Source organism: Chrysochloris asiatica, unplaced genomic scaffold, assembly GCF_000296735.1.
Source record: "Chrysochloris asiatica unplaced genomic scaffold, ChrAsi1.0 scaffold00064, whole genome shotgun sequence".
Classification (NCBI taxonomy): domain Eukaryota; kingdom Metazoa; phylum Chordata; class Mammalia; order Afrosoricida; family Chrysochloridae; genus Chrysochloris; species Chrysochloris asiatica.
In genome coordinates, this window is record NW_006408582.1 from 8,739,694 (window position 1) to 8,755,445 (window position 15,752).

At 40.0% G+C, this 15,752-nt stretch overlaps 1 protein-coding gene across 1 annotated transcript in view; it reads left to right on the forward strand.

Moving 5' to 3' along the window:
- LOC102835700 (alpha-1A adrenergic receptor-like) overlaps positions 1-13,724 on the forward strand; it is a 113,338-nt gene extending 99,614 nt beyond the window's left edge. The window contains exon 2 of the mRNA XM_006864364.1: positions 13,136-13,724. Within this exon, the coding sequence (XP_006864426.1) occupies positions 13,136-13,653 (518 nt within the window). The 3' untranslated portion in view covers positions 13,654-13,724. The remainder of the gene's footprint in view (positions 1-13,135) is intronic.
- Positions 13,725-15,752: the final 2,028 nt, after the last annotated feature.

Sequence of the window (15,752 nt, forward strand, 5' to 3'; positions counted from 1 at the left end):
ATTTATAGCCTTGGAAAGCCTATACAGGGTTGTTATGAGTAGGCTCTAACTAGAGAGCACACAACAACAATACTTTACTAAGCATAATGTCTTTCTCTCCTGATAATGTTTAAAGTACATGAGATGAAGTCTCGCCATCTTCACTGCTAAGGATCATTCTGGCTGTACTTGTTCCCAAACCGATTTATTTGTTCTTCTGGCTGTTCAAGGTACTTTCAATATCCTTCACCAACACCATAATTCAAATGCATCAATTATTCTCCAGTCTTCCTTATTATTCATCGTTCAGCTTTCACATGCATATGAGGAAATTTAAAATATCTTGGCTTGAGTTAGGCATACCTTAGTTCTCAAAGTGACATATTTGCTCTTTAACTCTTTAAAGAAGCCATGGGCAGCAGATTTGAAGGAGTTTTTTGTATTGAGGAAGTTTACATTTAGAATTAGCCAGCTGGACTCCGTTTAGATGATCCCAATTTTGCTGTCAACATCCAAAGCATCATAGTCAGGAGCCAGTGGAACATAGGCCTTCTCTTCTCCATCAGGCCTGAGGAAGGTGTTGACCTTGGCTACATCAATGTCATAGAGCTTCTTCACAGCCTGTGTGATTTGGTGCTTGTTGGCCTTGACATCCACAATGAACACAAGTGTGTTGTTATCTTTATCTTTCTCATGGCTCACTCAGTAGACAGAGAGAACTTGATGGAGAACTTGATGATGGCATAGTGGTCAAGCTTGTTTCTCCTGGGGGTACTCTTCCAAGAGTATTTGGGCTGCTTTTGGAGTCTCAGTGTTTTGGGCCGCCAGAAAGTACAAATCTGGTTTTTTGTTGATATTTTATTTTGTGGCCATGGACATCTTTCAGCACTGCTTTCTTGGCCTTCAATGCATTGCTTTGGCATTGCTATGGATATTTGGGAGAGATGGGAACTTCCCTCTTCACTTTCGGCACCATCTCAGTAAAAAGCAAATGATTTGATTTTTTGATGGTTGCTTTCATGAGCACTGATTATGAATCCAAGTAAATGAAATCCTTAACAACTTTTCTTCATTGATCATGTTGTTTGTTGGTCTAGTTGGGGGATTTGTGTTTTAGAGAGACTAAAATCATAAAGATGGACTAAATGTGTCATTGTTGTTGTTGTGAAGTGCTGTTGAGTCGATTCAAACCCATAGTGACCCTGTATAGGGTTTCCAAGGAGTAGCTGGTGAGTTTGAACCACCGACCTTGCAGTTCAAACGACTTTACAGTCTGACACATTAGCCCACAGCGCTACACCAGAACTCCAAATGTGTCATTAGATCAACAACATTTGTAGAGAGTCTACAATGTGCTATAAACTATTACAAGTGCTAAGGATACCACAGCAAAATAAAAAGGCAAAAACCCCAGCCCCTCAGGAGTTTATATCCTAGGGAAGGGACAAACAAAACAAGTAAACTTTAAAATGTAGAAGAGGTGACAAATGATCTAGAGAAAAGTGACAGAGGTGGTGGTGGTGTGCCTTTGAGTCAGTTCCAATTCATAACGACCCTGTGTAGGGCTTCCAAGACTGTAAACTTATCCAGGAGAAGAAAGCCTCATCTTTCTCCCACGAAGTGACTAGAAGATTCAAACTTCTGACCTTGTTAGCCCCACTGTGTAACCCACTATGCTATACTACCAGGATTCCTTTAGAGAAAAGTATTAAATGCTTAGGTGACATGATGGATGGTTAAACCAAGAAGCCATTTGCCAGAGTCAGTTCCAACTCATAGTGACACCCTGTAAGACGGAAAAGAACTGCTCCAGAGGCCTTCCAAGGCTTTCATCTTTCTGGAAGTTGAGCACCTCATCTTTCTCCCGAGAGTCTGGAAAATTCAGACCTCTATTAGAAGCCAAGCACTTAACCATGGAGCTCCTTGATGGATGATTAGGGACGACTTTTGTGTAAAGATGATAAAATGTTTCAAACGAGAGACTGATTATACAATGGTGACCTTAAAAAGAAGTATTAAAGTTTGGGAAATTAGCTAGTTTGTGAAGAGAGATCTTCTTTTAAGAAAATAACACATAAAGGGACATTATGGTTTCATTGCTAGCTTTTTCCTGAATGAAGCACTCATATGAAATAAAATACAAGACAATCATGTTATCTTTCAAAAGTGTTTTCTTTATTCTGTTCAAAAGGAAATGTGAAACATAAGAAGCTCTTCTTGGAACAAAATTTTCAGTGAATCTAGCTCGGCTGAGTCACACCTTAACCATCTCCTGAGTAACTAATAACTAGCAGCATTTGGTCTGAGGAGGTGCATTCTGGAAGGCACTCACTGTTTCTGAGAGGAAAACTGCTGCTTGACTCTTGTTGACTGCTGATAGGAACCATTTGAAGAGTTTTACTTTAAGCAGCTCAGACTCATCCAGAAATCCTTGATTCTGCAGAGCTACACTTGACCAGTCTGAAAGATCCTGGGTTTTTTTTTGTTGTTGTTGTTGTTTTTTTAATGTTTTATCTCCCACTTGCAGAAATATAAGCTTCCTAGGTAACCCCTGCCATAGCCTGACTGGGAAGTAGCAGTGGCTCTTCACAACAGCTATAACATCAATTTACAGTTTGCTCAAAAGATATTCTCTGAGCAACCAGAGACAGTGCACCATCAGTCCCTAGAAAAGATGTGGCACAGCCTATATCCCCACCATTCCCACAGCCCCTTCCTGTACAGAGGGCTGAGTAAGCATAAGTCCAATATAGCACCTTTCCCCCACATCTCCACCAACCTCATCTCACCTTGACTGCTATTCCAGTTTCCTGCCAGAAAATTCTGAAAATGTTCAATATGTTAACTCTCAAGGAAGCAACCATATTACTTTCCTCAGAGGCACAGGGCAAGGACTGCAACTTTTATTTCTCAGTTATTATTGAGAATACTTTTTCTCAATAGTGTGGTCAAGGCTGGACCATTTATGTGTTCCCTGCTGTGGGAACCTGATAGAAGATAAAGTCCTCATTCTAAGATCTGCTCTTGTAGTTATGTGCCATAGAGACAGTTCTGACTCATAGTGACCCTGTATAGGATTTACAAGGAGAGGCACCATGGTGAGCTTGAACTTCCAACCTTGCAGTTCAAAAGGATCTTGCAGTCCAGCACATTAACCCACAGCACCACACCAGGACTCTTCTGATGTCACAGGATTCATAAATACCAAAGGAGCCCATATTTGTGCCCATTCTAAAGAGAGGTGACCCAACGGAATGCGGAAATTATCAGACAATATCTTTGATATCCCATGTGAGTAAAGTTTTACTAAAAGTAATACAGAAACAGCTGCAAGCATACATTGACAAAGAACTTCCAGAGGTTCAAGCCAGATTCAGTAGAGGCTGTGGAATGAGGGATATCATTGCTGATGTCCGATGGATCTTGGCTGAAAGCATAGAGTACCAGAAATATGTTTACCTGTGCTTTATTGACTACGCAAAGGCTTTCGATTGTGTGGATCATAACAAGCTATGGACAACATTGCGAAGCATGAGTATTCCAGAACACTTATCTGTGCTCATGAGGAATCTGTACCTGGACCAAGAGGCAGTTGTTTGAATAGAACATGACAACACTGAATGGTTTAAAATTAAGAAAGGTGTGCGAAAGGGTTGTATTCTTTCACCGTACGCATTCAACCTGTATGCTGAGCAAATAATCCAAGAAGCTGGGTTATATGAAGAAAAATGTGGCATCAGTATTGGAGGAAGACTCATTAACAACCTGTGATATGCAGATGATACAACCTTGCTTGCTGAAAGTGAAGAAGACTTAAAATATTTACTGATGGAGATCAAAGAGCACAGCCTTCGGTATGGATTGCATCTCAATGTAAAGAAAACAAAAATCCTCGCCACTGGACCAATAAACAACATTCTTATCAATGGAGAAAAGATTGAAGACAATTGCCAAGGACTTCATTTTTCTTGGATCAACTATCAACACTCATGGAAACAGCAGTCAAGAAATCAAATGACGAATTGCATTAGGCAAATCTGCTGCACAAGACCTTTTTAAAGTGTTGAAGAGCAAAGATGTCAGCTTGAGGACTGAGGTGTGCCTGACCCGAGCCATGATATTTTCAATAACCTCATATGCAAGCGAAAGCTGGACAGTGAACAAGGAAGACTATAGAAGAATTGATGTAGTTGAGTTATGATATTGGAGGAGAATATTGAAAGTGCCATGGGCTGCCAAAAGAACCAACAGATCTGTGTTGGAAGAAGTGCAGCCAGAGTGCTCCTTGGAGGCCAGGATGGCTAAACTTCGTCTCTCATACTTCAGACATATTGTCAGGAGGGACCAGTTGCTGGAGAAGGAAATCATGTTTAGTAAGGTGGAGGGTCAGAGAAGAAGAGGAAGACCCCCAGCAAGATGGATTGGGCAAGTGGCAGCATCAACGGACTCAAGTGTGGCAACAATTGTGAGGTTGGCCCAGGACCAGGCAGTGTTTTGTTCTATGGTACATAGGGTTGCTATGAGTCGCTACCAACTCAATGGCACCTAACAACAACAAAGGAGTCCTGGTGACATGGTTGGTCAGTGCTCAAGTTGCTAACCAGAAGGTTGATGCTCTGAACCCTCCAACCACACCATTAAAGAATGATGTGGCCAGCTGTTTCCATAAAGATTTGCCTCCTTCAAAACCCTACTGGGCAGTTCTACTCTATTCTATAGTGCCTCTATGAGTTGGAATCAACTTAATGGCAATGGGTAAACCCCTGAAGTCTATCCATAATGCTTGTGTTGTGAGTTTAGGACTACAGACTATAATCTGGCCAACATTCTTAGAATTCCTGACCACCATTATAAGTAGATAACCCAAAGATTCCTGACTGACCAAGAACACCCCAAGGGTAGCTCATATAATAACCTCAGGAGCCCTTAGACAAATGAATGTGACCCAACCATACAAGCAGCACAGCATCCTTTGCAGACTGTGAAAGGATATAAACTTGGGCTGGTTCTTATACTCCTATTGCTAAGCTTTTCTCTGAAATTCACTCTGACTGGGCAGAGCTTTCATCCTAGTTAAGAAGCTGCCAACTGCTCTGGCCTGGATATTGATGAAACGGGCAGATATTTATGTGACAGCTTGTTTTCTCCCTCCATTCATTGTTTATGTACCAGTGAAGGCAGGCCATAGAATGAGCAATTGGACAATGAGGAACAATTAAGGATTCTTTTCTTCAATGGTCACATAACATTAGTTTCCCTTTGTGGTCCACAATTTTAACTAAAATCATTTAAACTACAATTTTCAGAAAGTGATATTCTGCAAACAATCCATTCCAAGATGGCTACCTGTTGTTCTTTTTTCTGGTATCTAAACAACATATTACAACAGTTACTGATGATAGCACTCCTGTCCCTCATCTGTCAGTGTCTCTATAAAGCCTGTTGTCACCCTATGAACACTAGGACAGATTGTCCATTGTGTTACCTCTCCTTGTGCCATAGTGGGGTTGCTAACTGGTATACAAGATCAGGACCAGAACTGGTTGAAGTGGAAGGGAGTCTGAGTTTAGTTCTGACTCTGTGATTCCTCCTCAGTCTTACAGTCTTCATCTACAAAGAAGAAGTGAACTGAGATGGCTCTAACTTCCTGCCACTCTTTACAGTCTAAGATTCTATGGCCCCAGCTAATTAAGGACTACCCTAATGCAGTGTCTCTGTGACAGTTATGATGTCAAATTTTCAGGTAGATATAAAGTATGGAATTCCGGAAGCTATAACATAGCATCATGAGACTAGCACTTTCTGCTTCAATATTGAGTCACACTGATTTTGAGAGAGATCATTGAACTGAAAACAAAGTCTCTATTAGTACAGCATTGACATTTGAGAAGTCAATATTTGTTTCCACTAATTTTCAGAGGGAACTGGAGCACTAGTAGTAAACTCAGATAGAAGACAAAAATTGGCAGGAAAAAAAAAGTGTTTTTTTCTTAAACTGAGACATTGACAACAAACTTTACTAAATAATTACTAAAATAATTACAGTAGTGGCCATGCCTTTCCTTGGACAGTTCTTAATGTCAACTCTTAGGAGTCTGCCAGATGAGTCAAGGATTCAAAATGAAAACTCAAATGTTTCCCAATGGATAGGCACATCACATCACGTGACATTACAGATTTGCATCATTTAAAGTCAGTTAAAATTTCCCTTAGAATTTAGAGGCCTCTACATATGGGGTCCTCCTGGTGTGGTGCTGCTGGATAATTCACTGGACTGCAAGGTCCGCAATTCAAACCCACCAGTCACTCCTCAGAAACCCTATACAGTGTCGCTATGAGTCACAACTGACTCCGTGGCACTTAACAACAACAACATATGAAGTCCTGGTATGCCACTATAGAATAAGTACTGGGTAAGGGTCAAACCTACCAGCCACTCATGGAAGTCCTACACAGGGTTGCTATGAGCTGGTACTGATTCAATGACACTTAACAACTAAAACAACAATATATGGGGTATAGGGCCCTGGTGGCACAATAGTTAAAGCACTGAGCAGCTAACTGAAATGTCAGTGGTTCAAACTCATCAATAGCTCCACAAGAGAAAATGTCTAGCGATCTGATCCTGTAAATGTTACAGTCTAGGAAACTGTATGGGGTAGTTCTATTCATTATGTGTCAAAATCTACTCAGTAGCACACAGTAAGTAACAACACATGAGGTCACCATGAGTTGAAATCAACTCAACAGCAACAGATTGGTGGGGGGTGGGGGGGTGTTAATCTTGAAAATGAGATTTATAGTGAAAATCTCCAAGAGTGAGATACAGATGGTGGTGTTCAGGGATTAAACATTTGCTTTACCCTACTCAGTAGGGTCAATTTGTATTTGGTCAAGGTGTTTGGAGATTCCTGAAAAGAAAAGAATCAGGAATTTTGCAGCAGAGCAAATTTTTGTCAAAAGCTATGAAGTCTCTGTTCTGACTCACAGCAACCCAGAATAAGATTTCTGAGGAACAGTTAGTGGGTTTGAACCGACACCCTTGTGATTAGCTGTCCAGTGCTTATCTTACAGCAGCATAAAGAAATTCAGTGAAAAAATATCCCTGGGGCTTTCGGGATTTCACAAAGCTCAAGAACTCAACTGAACAAATATATTTGTAAAAGATGGCCTGAGCCAAGTTTGCTACCCTTGAGGCAAAATCTGGACAGAAATTGTTAAGAAGAGAAACATGTTGCCAAGAGAAACTGAGCCCTTAGCCTCATTAAAATAAGCCCTGGTGGTGCTGTGGGTTAAGCATTTGGGCTGCTAACCATAAAGTCAGTAGTTCAAACACAGCAGCCACTCTGCAAGAAAAAGATGCGGCTGTCTGCTTCCATACAGACTGACAATCTTGGAAACTCTATACAGGGTCACTATGAGTCAGAATCCATTTGATGGCAATGAGTCAGGTTTTGGTTTTTGTTTTGTTATTGTTGTTATTTATCCTCATTAAGGAACTCTGATAACTCAGTGATCAAGTGGTTGTCTGCTAACCAAAAGGTTGACAGATCAAGCCCATCCCACCAGTCCAAGGGAAAAAGACCTAAAATCTAGTCTTACAAAGATTACAGCCTCAAAGACCTTATAGGGCTGTTCCCTGTTACATGGGGTTGCAGTGAGTCAGAACTGACATGACAACATCCAACAACAATATCCTCATGAGGGTAACTCAGAAATCTGGCTCTTCCTATTAAGAAAATCTTGATTGTTAGATACCTAATGATGCAGCTACAAGTGGGGAAAAAAGAGAGTAAAATATCATCACAGAGAAGCCAAAGGATTAAACACAGACAGTGAGGGGAAAAAAAGTGGGGGAGAAGAGACAATAGTAGAAAGGTAGGGACGGGAAAAGAAAATAAGGAGCTATGGCTGTCGGGCAGAGAAAAAGGCCAGGACACACATGAGACTGGATCATAAATAGAATAAGGAAGACACATTCATTCAGTCTGTTAGTCACTCAGGGAGTTGGCCATTCATTCATCAAAAACAGAGAATGCTTTCGAGATGTCTGCACTGTGCAGCCCAGTGACTAGGTCACCTGATTCCAGCTGATAGATACTGTTGAGTCTGTTCTGGCTCATAGTGACCCCATGCACAACAGAACCAAACACTGCCAGGTCCTGCACCATCCCCACAGTTGCTGTTAGGCTTGAGCCCATTGCTGCCACCACTGTGTCAATGCATTTTGTTGGGGGATCGTCCTCTTCTTCATTAACCCTACAATTTACCAAAACTGCACCCATTGGCCAACACACCATGTTGTCTTCTTGGGTTCTTTAGTATTTAAGTGTCTTCTTTATTTATACTTATGCCACCCACCAATACATTTTAGAGCAATGTTTTTCAGAGTGGATTTTAAGTATACTCAGAAGTGCTTTTTATGACTGATCCACCTTTATGAACAATGAGAAAAAGAAAAACTAAAATCTAGATCTTAGGCAGAAGCAAAAGGAGAAAACAAAAACAGTGCAGGGACGTTAGAAAGTATCCGTCCAACCGGCTTCTCTCTCAGGTAAGAAAGCTTAGGCCTGAAGGAATAATAACTATTCTAAAGCAATTCAGTGAAATATATCTAAAACTGAGTAGATACCAGTAGAACAAGGAACGGAGCTTTGGAAGTGAAGAAACAAATATGAAAGAAAGTGAAAATCAAGATGTTCTTCTACAACCTATTAACAAGGAGTGAGAAGGAACATTTTTCTTTTTTAATCCATCAAGTTTTATAATTCACAAAGCAACTTTACTTAGTTCTCCTGGAAGTCTGAGGAACTGAGAATAATGAGAACTATACTGGAAGTTCTGTATTCCTTTATCACAATATCAGCACCATATCTATCATGTTTATGACAACCTCTTTAATACTTGTTCGTTTTTTTCTTTGGGAAACTGAGTACTTGGTAAAATAACTCCTATTATTGTTATCCGACTCACAGCAGCCCAGTGTAAGGTTTCCAAGGATTGGCTTGTGGGTTTGAACTGCCGACCTTGCAGTCAGCAGTCCAGTGCTTATCCTGTAGTGCCACACGTGTTACATGTTACCATTCTATGAGTTAATTATTCCATTCTGTCATTGTCAGTGTACAAGATATAAGGAGGCTCAAGACCCAATTCCTGCCTTGTTTAAATCCATGAGATTTGAGTACACAGAAAAGGGTATTTCAGATAGAAATTACAATTGTTGCTATATCCTGTCAAACTGGTTCCAACGCATAGCAACCCCATATACAACAGAACCAAACATTGCGGGGTTGCCAGCCTCACAATTGTTTGAGACAATTGTGGTTGAGACTATTGTGACTATTGTATTATTGAGACTATTGTGGTTGCCATTGTGTCACTCCGTCTCATTGGTGGTCTTCCAATTTTTTGCTGGCCCTCCACTTTACCACACAAAATATCCTTCTCCAGGAACTGGTCACTCCTGATAGTGTGTCTGAAGTATGAGATGATGTCTTGCCATCCTGGCTTTGAAGGCACATTCTACTTGCACTTCTTCCAAGGCAGATTTGTTAGTTCTTGTGACCGTCCATGGTACTTTTGATATTCTTCTCCAACACTATCATTCAAATGCATCGATTATTCTCCGATCTGCCTTATTCATTGTCCAACTTTCATTTGCATATGAGGCAGTTGAAGACACACTTCACACTGATATTTTTGTTCCTAAACACTTTGAAGAGGTACTGTGCTGCAGATTTGCCTGATGCAAGCCAAAGATTGGTTTCTTAACTCCTGCTTCCATGAGTCTTGATTGTGGATCCAAGCAAAATGAAGTATTTGACAACTTTAGTTTTTTTTCTCCATTTATCTTGATGTTATTTATTGGTCCAGTTGTGAGGACTTTTTTTGTTTGTTTTCTTAACAATGAGGTGCAATCCATACTAAAAAAGACTTCAAAATCTACTTTTTAGCAAACAAAGTTGTATCATCTGCATATAACAGGTTGTTAGTGAGTCTTCCTCCAATCCTAATGTTATGTTCTTCATATAATCCAGCTTCTTAGATTATTGGTTCAGTACACAGATTAAATATGGATGGTGAAAGAATACATCCCTGGCACACTCCTTTCCTGATTTTAAACAACTCAGTATCCCCTAACCTCTGTTCAAACCACTTCCTCTTGTTCTAGGTACAGGTTCCTCATGAGCATAGTTAAGTGTTGTGGAATACTCATACTCTAAATGTTATCCATAGTATATTATGATCCACACAGTCCAAATTCTTTGCACAGTCAATAAAGCACAAGTAAACATCTTTCTGGTATTCTCTGCTTTCTGATATTACCAATGATATCTCTTTTTCTATGTCCCCTTCTGAATCCAGTTTCGATTTCTGAGAACTCCTTGTCAATTTAGCAAAATTTTGAATTATCTTCAGCAAAATTTTACTTTCATGCGATAATAATGATATTGTTCAATGACATCCACATTCCATTGGGTCACCGCTCTTTGAAATAGGCACAAATATAGATCTCTTCCAATCAGTTGGCCAGGTATCTGCCTTCCAAATTTCTTGGCATAGATAAGTAAACACCTCCAAAACTGCATCAGTTTGTTGAAATTTTTCAGTTTGTATTCTATTAATTCCTGGCACTTTGTTTTTTTCCAATGCCTTCAGTGCAGCTTGGACCTCTTCCTTCAGTATCACTGGGCTTTGATCCTAGGGTACTTGAAATGGTTGAACTTCAGCCAATTCATTTTGGTAAAGTGACTGTATATTCCTCCCATCTTCTTTTGTTGCTTCCTGCATCATTCAATATTTGCTCACAAAATCTTTCAATATTACAACTCAAGGATTACATTTTTTCTTAAAATTCTTTCCGTTTGAGAGATGCTAAGAAGTTTTGGTTTTCTAATTCCAGGTTTTTGTACATTTCATTACAATACTTGACTTTGTCTTCTCAAGCTGCCCCTTGAAATTTTCTGTTCAGCTCTTTTACGCCCTCATTTCTTCCAGTTGCTTTAACTTCTTTACACTGAAGAACAAGTTTCAGAGTCTCGATATCATCCAATAACTCTTCTGGTCTTTGGTCATTAGTGTCTGGTGCATCATATCTATTATTGAGATGGTCTCTAAATTTAGATGGAATATGATCAAGGTATTTTGACTCTCATGGACTTGTTTTAATTTTCCTCGGCTTTAGTTTGAATTTGAGTATTTGATGATCTGTTCCACAGTTGTTCCTTGGCCTCGTTTCAACTGATATTTAGCTTCTCCATCACCTCTTCCCATGATGTAGTCAATTTAATTCTTGTATGTTCCATCTGGTGAGGTCCAGGTGTTCTATATTGTTGAAAAAAAGGTATTTCCAATGAGTAAGTCATTGGTTTTGCAAAATTCCACCATACAATCTCCAGTATTATTTCTATCAACAACATCTTATTTTTCAACTACTGATCCTTCCTCTGTTTCCAACTTTCATATTTCAATCACCAGTAATTATCAATGCTTCTTGATTGCATGTTTGATCAATTTGAAGAAGCTGGTAGAATTCTTCAGTTTCATCATCATGGCTTTAGAGGTTTGGGCATAAATTTGAATAATAGTGGTATTAACTGGTCCTCCTTGTAGGTGTTTGGATATTATCCTATCACAGAAACAGCATTGTACTTCAAGGTAGATCTTGAATTGCGCTTTTGACAATGATTGTGATGCCATTTCTCTTCAATTTGTCATTCCCAACACAATAAACCATATGATTGTTTGATTCAAAATGGCTAATACCTGTCAATTAACTCACTAATGCCTAGGATATTAATCTTTATGAGTTCCATTTCATTTTTGATGACTTGTAATTTTCCTAGATTAGTATTCCATATGTTCCACATTTCAATTATTAACAGATGTTTGCAGCTGTGTCTTGTCATTTTCAGTTGTGCCCCATCAGCAAATGATGGTCCCAAGAGCTTTGTTCCATCTAGGTTATATAGTCAACTCTACTTTGAGGAGGCAGTTCTTTCCCAGTCATATTTTGAATGCCTTCCAACCTGAGAGGCTCATCAACTAGCACTATAGCTGACAAAGTGCTGCGGTTATTCACTAGGTTTTCAGTGGCTATCCATTCAGAAGTGATCTGCCTTTCCTTCTTCCCAGACTGTTTTCGTCTGGAAGCTTCACTGGAACCTGTCCATCATGGGTGACCCTACTGGTATTTAAAATACTGATGACATCACTCTCAGAATCATGGCAACACACAAGCTATCACAGTACAACAAAATGGTCCTTAAAATATTAACCCTAGAGAATCCCACAGAGCAGTTCTACTCTCACTTGGAGTCTTATGAGTAGAAAACAACTGGATGGTACCTAACATTAAGGGATATTGAGCAAGACAGTGTACAATAATATCAAAAGATAATATTATCATGAACAAATGCTTCAGAATCACTGACCAAAAATTGTCAATGGCAATTTTTACATATTTTGTATATTCAGAATTCTGACTTAAAATATACAATTCAAATAGTATAGAGGGAAGAAATTGTCACGTCCTATCTCCGTAGCCTGTGTCCACATAATACCATGACAATGTACAAAGGAAATAATCAGATAAATCACTTTTAATGGATTTTTTTTGTATGTGTGTTTTAATTCAGGCAAGACATGTTGCCTATTAGACTCAGCCTAAATTTCATATTTTCCATTTTTAAGCCTTCACAGCAGACAGCAAAGTCATATTCTAACACAGGGCTTATACAACCCTAAACTTTTGGCCAGTCTGTTTCACAAACAGACTGAGTCAGAATGGAATTTGAGAATCCTACAGTTGGGAGCACAGCAGTTCCATACAGTAAGAACTGTACTGTGAACCACAAGATTCACAGTTCCAACCTGCCAGCTGCTCCAGAAGAATGACAAGGCTTGTTGCTACTGAAAACATTTAAAGCCTCGGAAACTCTCTATGCAGAGCCGCTAAGTCAGAACCATACTCCACAGCGGTTAACAACAACAGTTTGTTTATATTCACAGGGGCTTATCATTTAGTGAATTGTGAGAAATTTAAATGCATTTATAATCATTTGAAAACGTTTGCAAAGTACAAAAGATGTTTGGTTGATTGGTTTTCTGAGCTAAGTGACTTGCAAATAATAAGTATATATGTGTTTTCTTCCAGGGTCTTTCTTCCCTGATTCCAAGCCTTCAGAAACCGTTTTTAAAATAGCATTTTGGCTCGGATACCTAAACAGCTGCATCAACCCCATCATATACCCATGCTCCAGTCAAGAGTTCAAAAAGGCGTTTCAGAATGTCTTGAGAATCCAGTGTCTCCGCAGAAAGCAGTCTTCCAAGCATGCTCTGGGTTATACCCTTCACCAGCCCAGCCAGGCCCTGGAGGGGCAGCACAAGGACATGGTACGCATCCCAGTGGGATCAGGCGAGACCTTCTATAAGATCTCCAAAACGGATGGGGTCTGTGAATGGAAATTTTTCTCTTCCATGCCCCGTGGATCTGCCAGAATTACAGCGCCCAAAGACCAATCAGCCTGCACCACAGCCCGGGTGAGAAGTAAAAGCTTTTTGCAGGTCTGCTGCTGCGTAGGGCACTCAACCCCCGGCCTCGAAGAGAACCATCAAGTTCCAACCATTAAGATGCACACCATCTCCCTCAGTGAAAATGGGGAGGAAGTCTAGAGGACAGGAAAGGTCAGAAGGAAGGGGGGATGATTTTAAGTATCCACTCCACATCCTATTAAGACAGCCAGGTCAGTTCTCATGGATGACAAGACAGGAACAGAAGACACCAGGGGACCAAATGGGGTGGGGGAGGTAGGTTGAAGCAGTGGGTAGAGCGCAGGGAAGAAGGAGGATTGCCGAACAACCAACCAGTTCAAAATGATGACAAACAGCATTTCCTTGCTGCAAATCTTTTCTCGGTTGTCCCTCTGAGCCCGCTTTTCATGTCTGGCCCTTTCAAGGAAAAATACCATGGGAAACAGAATTTTATACACCATCCAAAAGACTATAAATATAAGATTATGATTTCATCAAGAATATTTTGAGCTCACACGCTAAGTTTGGAGCTATTTCTTGATGGCGTGAGGGGATTTTATTTTCAGGCTAAATTCACTGACAGCTACATTCAACATTTATGGGGAGAGAGGCTGGAGAAGAGTCTTCAGGTGGCTGATACCCTGGCACATTAATTTTAGAGCAAGTGTTCAAACCACCGGTTCTGATGAACCGAGTTTCTAAGGTTGGGTGAAGCTTAATGAGATTTAGCTTTTACTGCACTTTGACTTGATGTTGATCCTTAATCCCTTAGGATGATCATAAGGGACACTCAGGCGCTGAATCTAAAGGAGGCAGTCTCTACTTTTGGGTTCTGGAGAGTGTTGAGCCTCACTCAGATGAAATATGGCCTTTCCTGATAAAAGACAATGGAGAGGAGAGTCATAGTTTCAACTTAATTATTAAGAACAAGAATCCATTAAGCTGGTCCATTAAGATTATATGAAGTAAGGCTTCTTCTGTAACATATTTAAAGATCAAGAGGGAAGGTTGGGGGAATTGCAGAGAGTGGGTGTTAATTTCATGTTGCTACAGAGGCTGCCAAGTTACTCTACAGTCTTTCTGATGTGATCTAGTCTAGAAAGGGTTTTCTTGGCATATCACTCACTATTTCTTGATGTCCATTGTGAAAATCCTGAGTAAATGGTAGTTTGAAAGGTAAATGTTGATTTCCATTTTCTCATTTGCTTTACTGTTGTATAATGAAAGAGAGTCATGGTCCTGAATGTACCTCTAATATGTTGAAATAAACTATTTGTGATCCAGATACATCCTTCTTGGACTTTCAAAAATACTAATCCTTAGCTTGGGACAGATCCTTACTGATCAACCAAAGTACAGTGTAAAACAGGGATTCCCAATCTTTTTTTAACAGTAGTTCATTTATCCTGGTGAGAGATCTAGTAGCCCACTCACTTCATTTATTCCCACTTTCTACAAAAACATGCTATTTTTTGTTTGTTTGTTTGTTTGTTTCATGTGCACCAACTTTTGATGAGTCTTAATCATTCAGATGATTACTGATGACGGAGATAGTGACTATATGTTCAAATTTAAAGTATACCTATCGTTACAGTCCTGGGTGTGGCACTGTGGGTTAATGCACCAGACTGCAAAGCCATTTGAACTGCAAGGTCAGCAGTTCAAGCTCACCAGCTGCTCCTCGGAAACCCTATACAGGGTCGCTATGAGTCGGAACCAACTCGATGGCACTTCACAACAGCAGCATTCTACAGGAGTACTGGTGTGGTGCTGTAGGATAAGCACTAGATTGCTAACTATAAGGTCAGTGGTTCAAACCACCAGCTAGTCTTCAGAAAGCCTATACAGAGTTTTTTATACAGGGTTGCTATGAGTCGAAACCAATCCTATGGCACTTAACAAGAACAAACTCTACAGATGATCTTTAAAAGTTTTTGCAGACAACTTTAAATGTAAACTATGGAAAGTTTAGAAGCACATGAAAGTTGTTATTAATGTCACTTCTAATAAAAATAAACAGCTAGAAAATCTTTTTATCATCAAGAAAAGTGATGGCCATTTTTTCGGTGTAAAGCTCTTCAGAAATTAACTGTCTACTATACTCTTCTGTGGAGTCCTGGTGTGGTGCTGTGGGTTAATGTGCCAGACTGCAAAGCCATTTGAACTGCAAGGTCAGCAGTTCAAGCTCACCAGCTGCTCCTTGGAAACTCTATACAGGTCGCTATAGGTCGGAATCTACT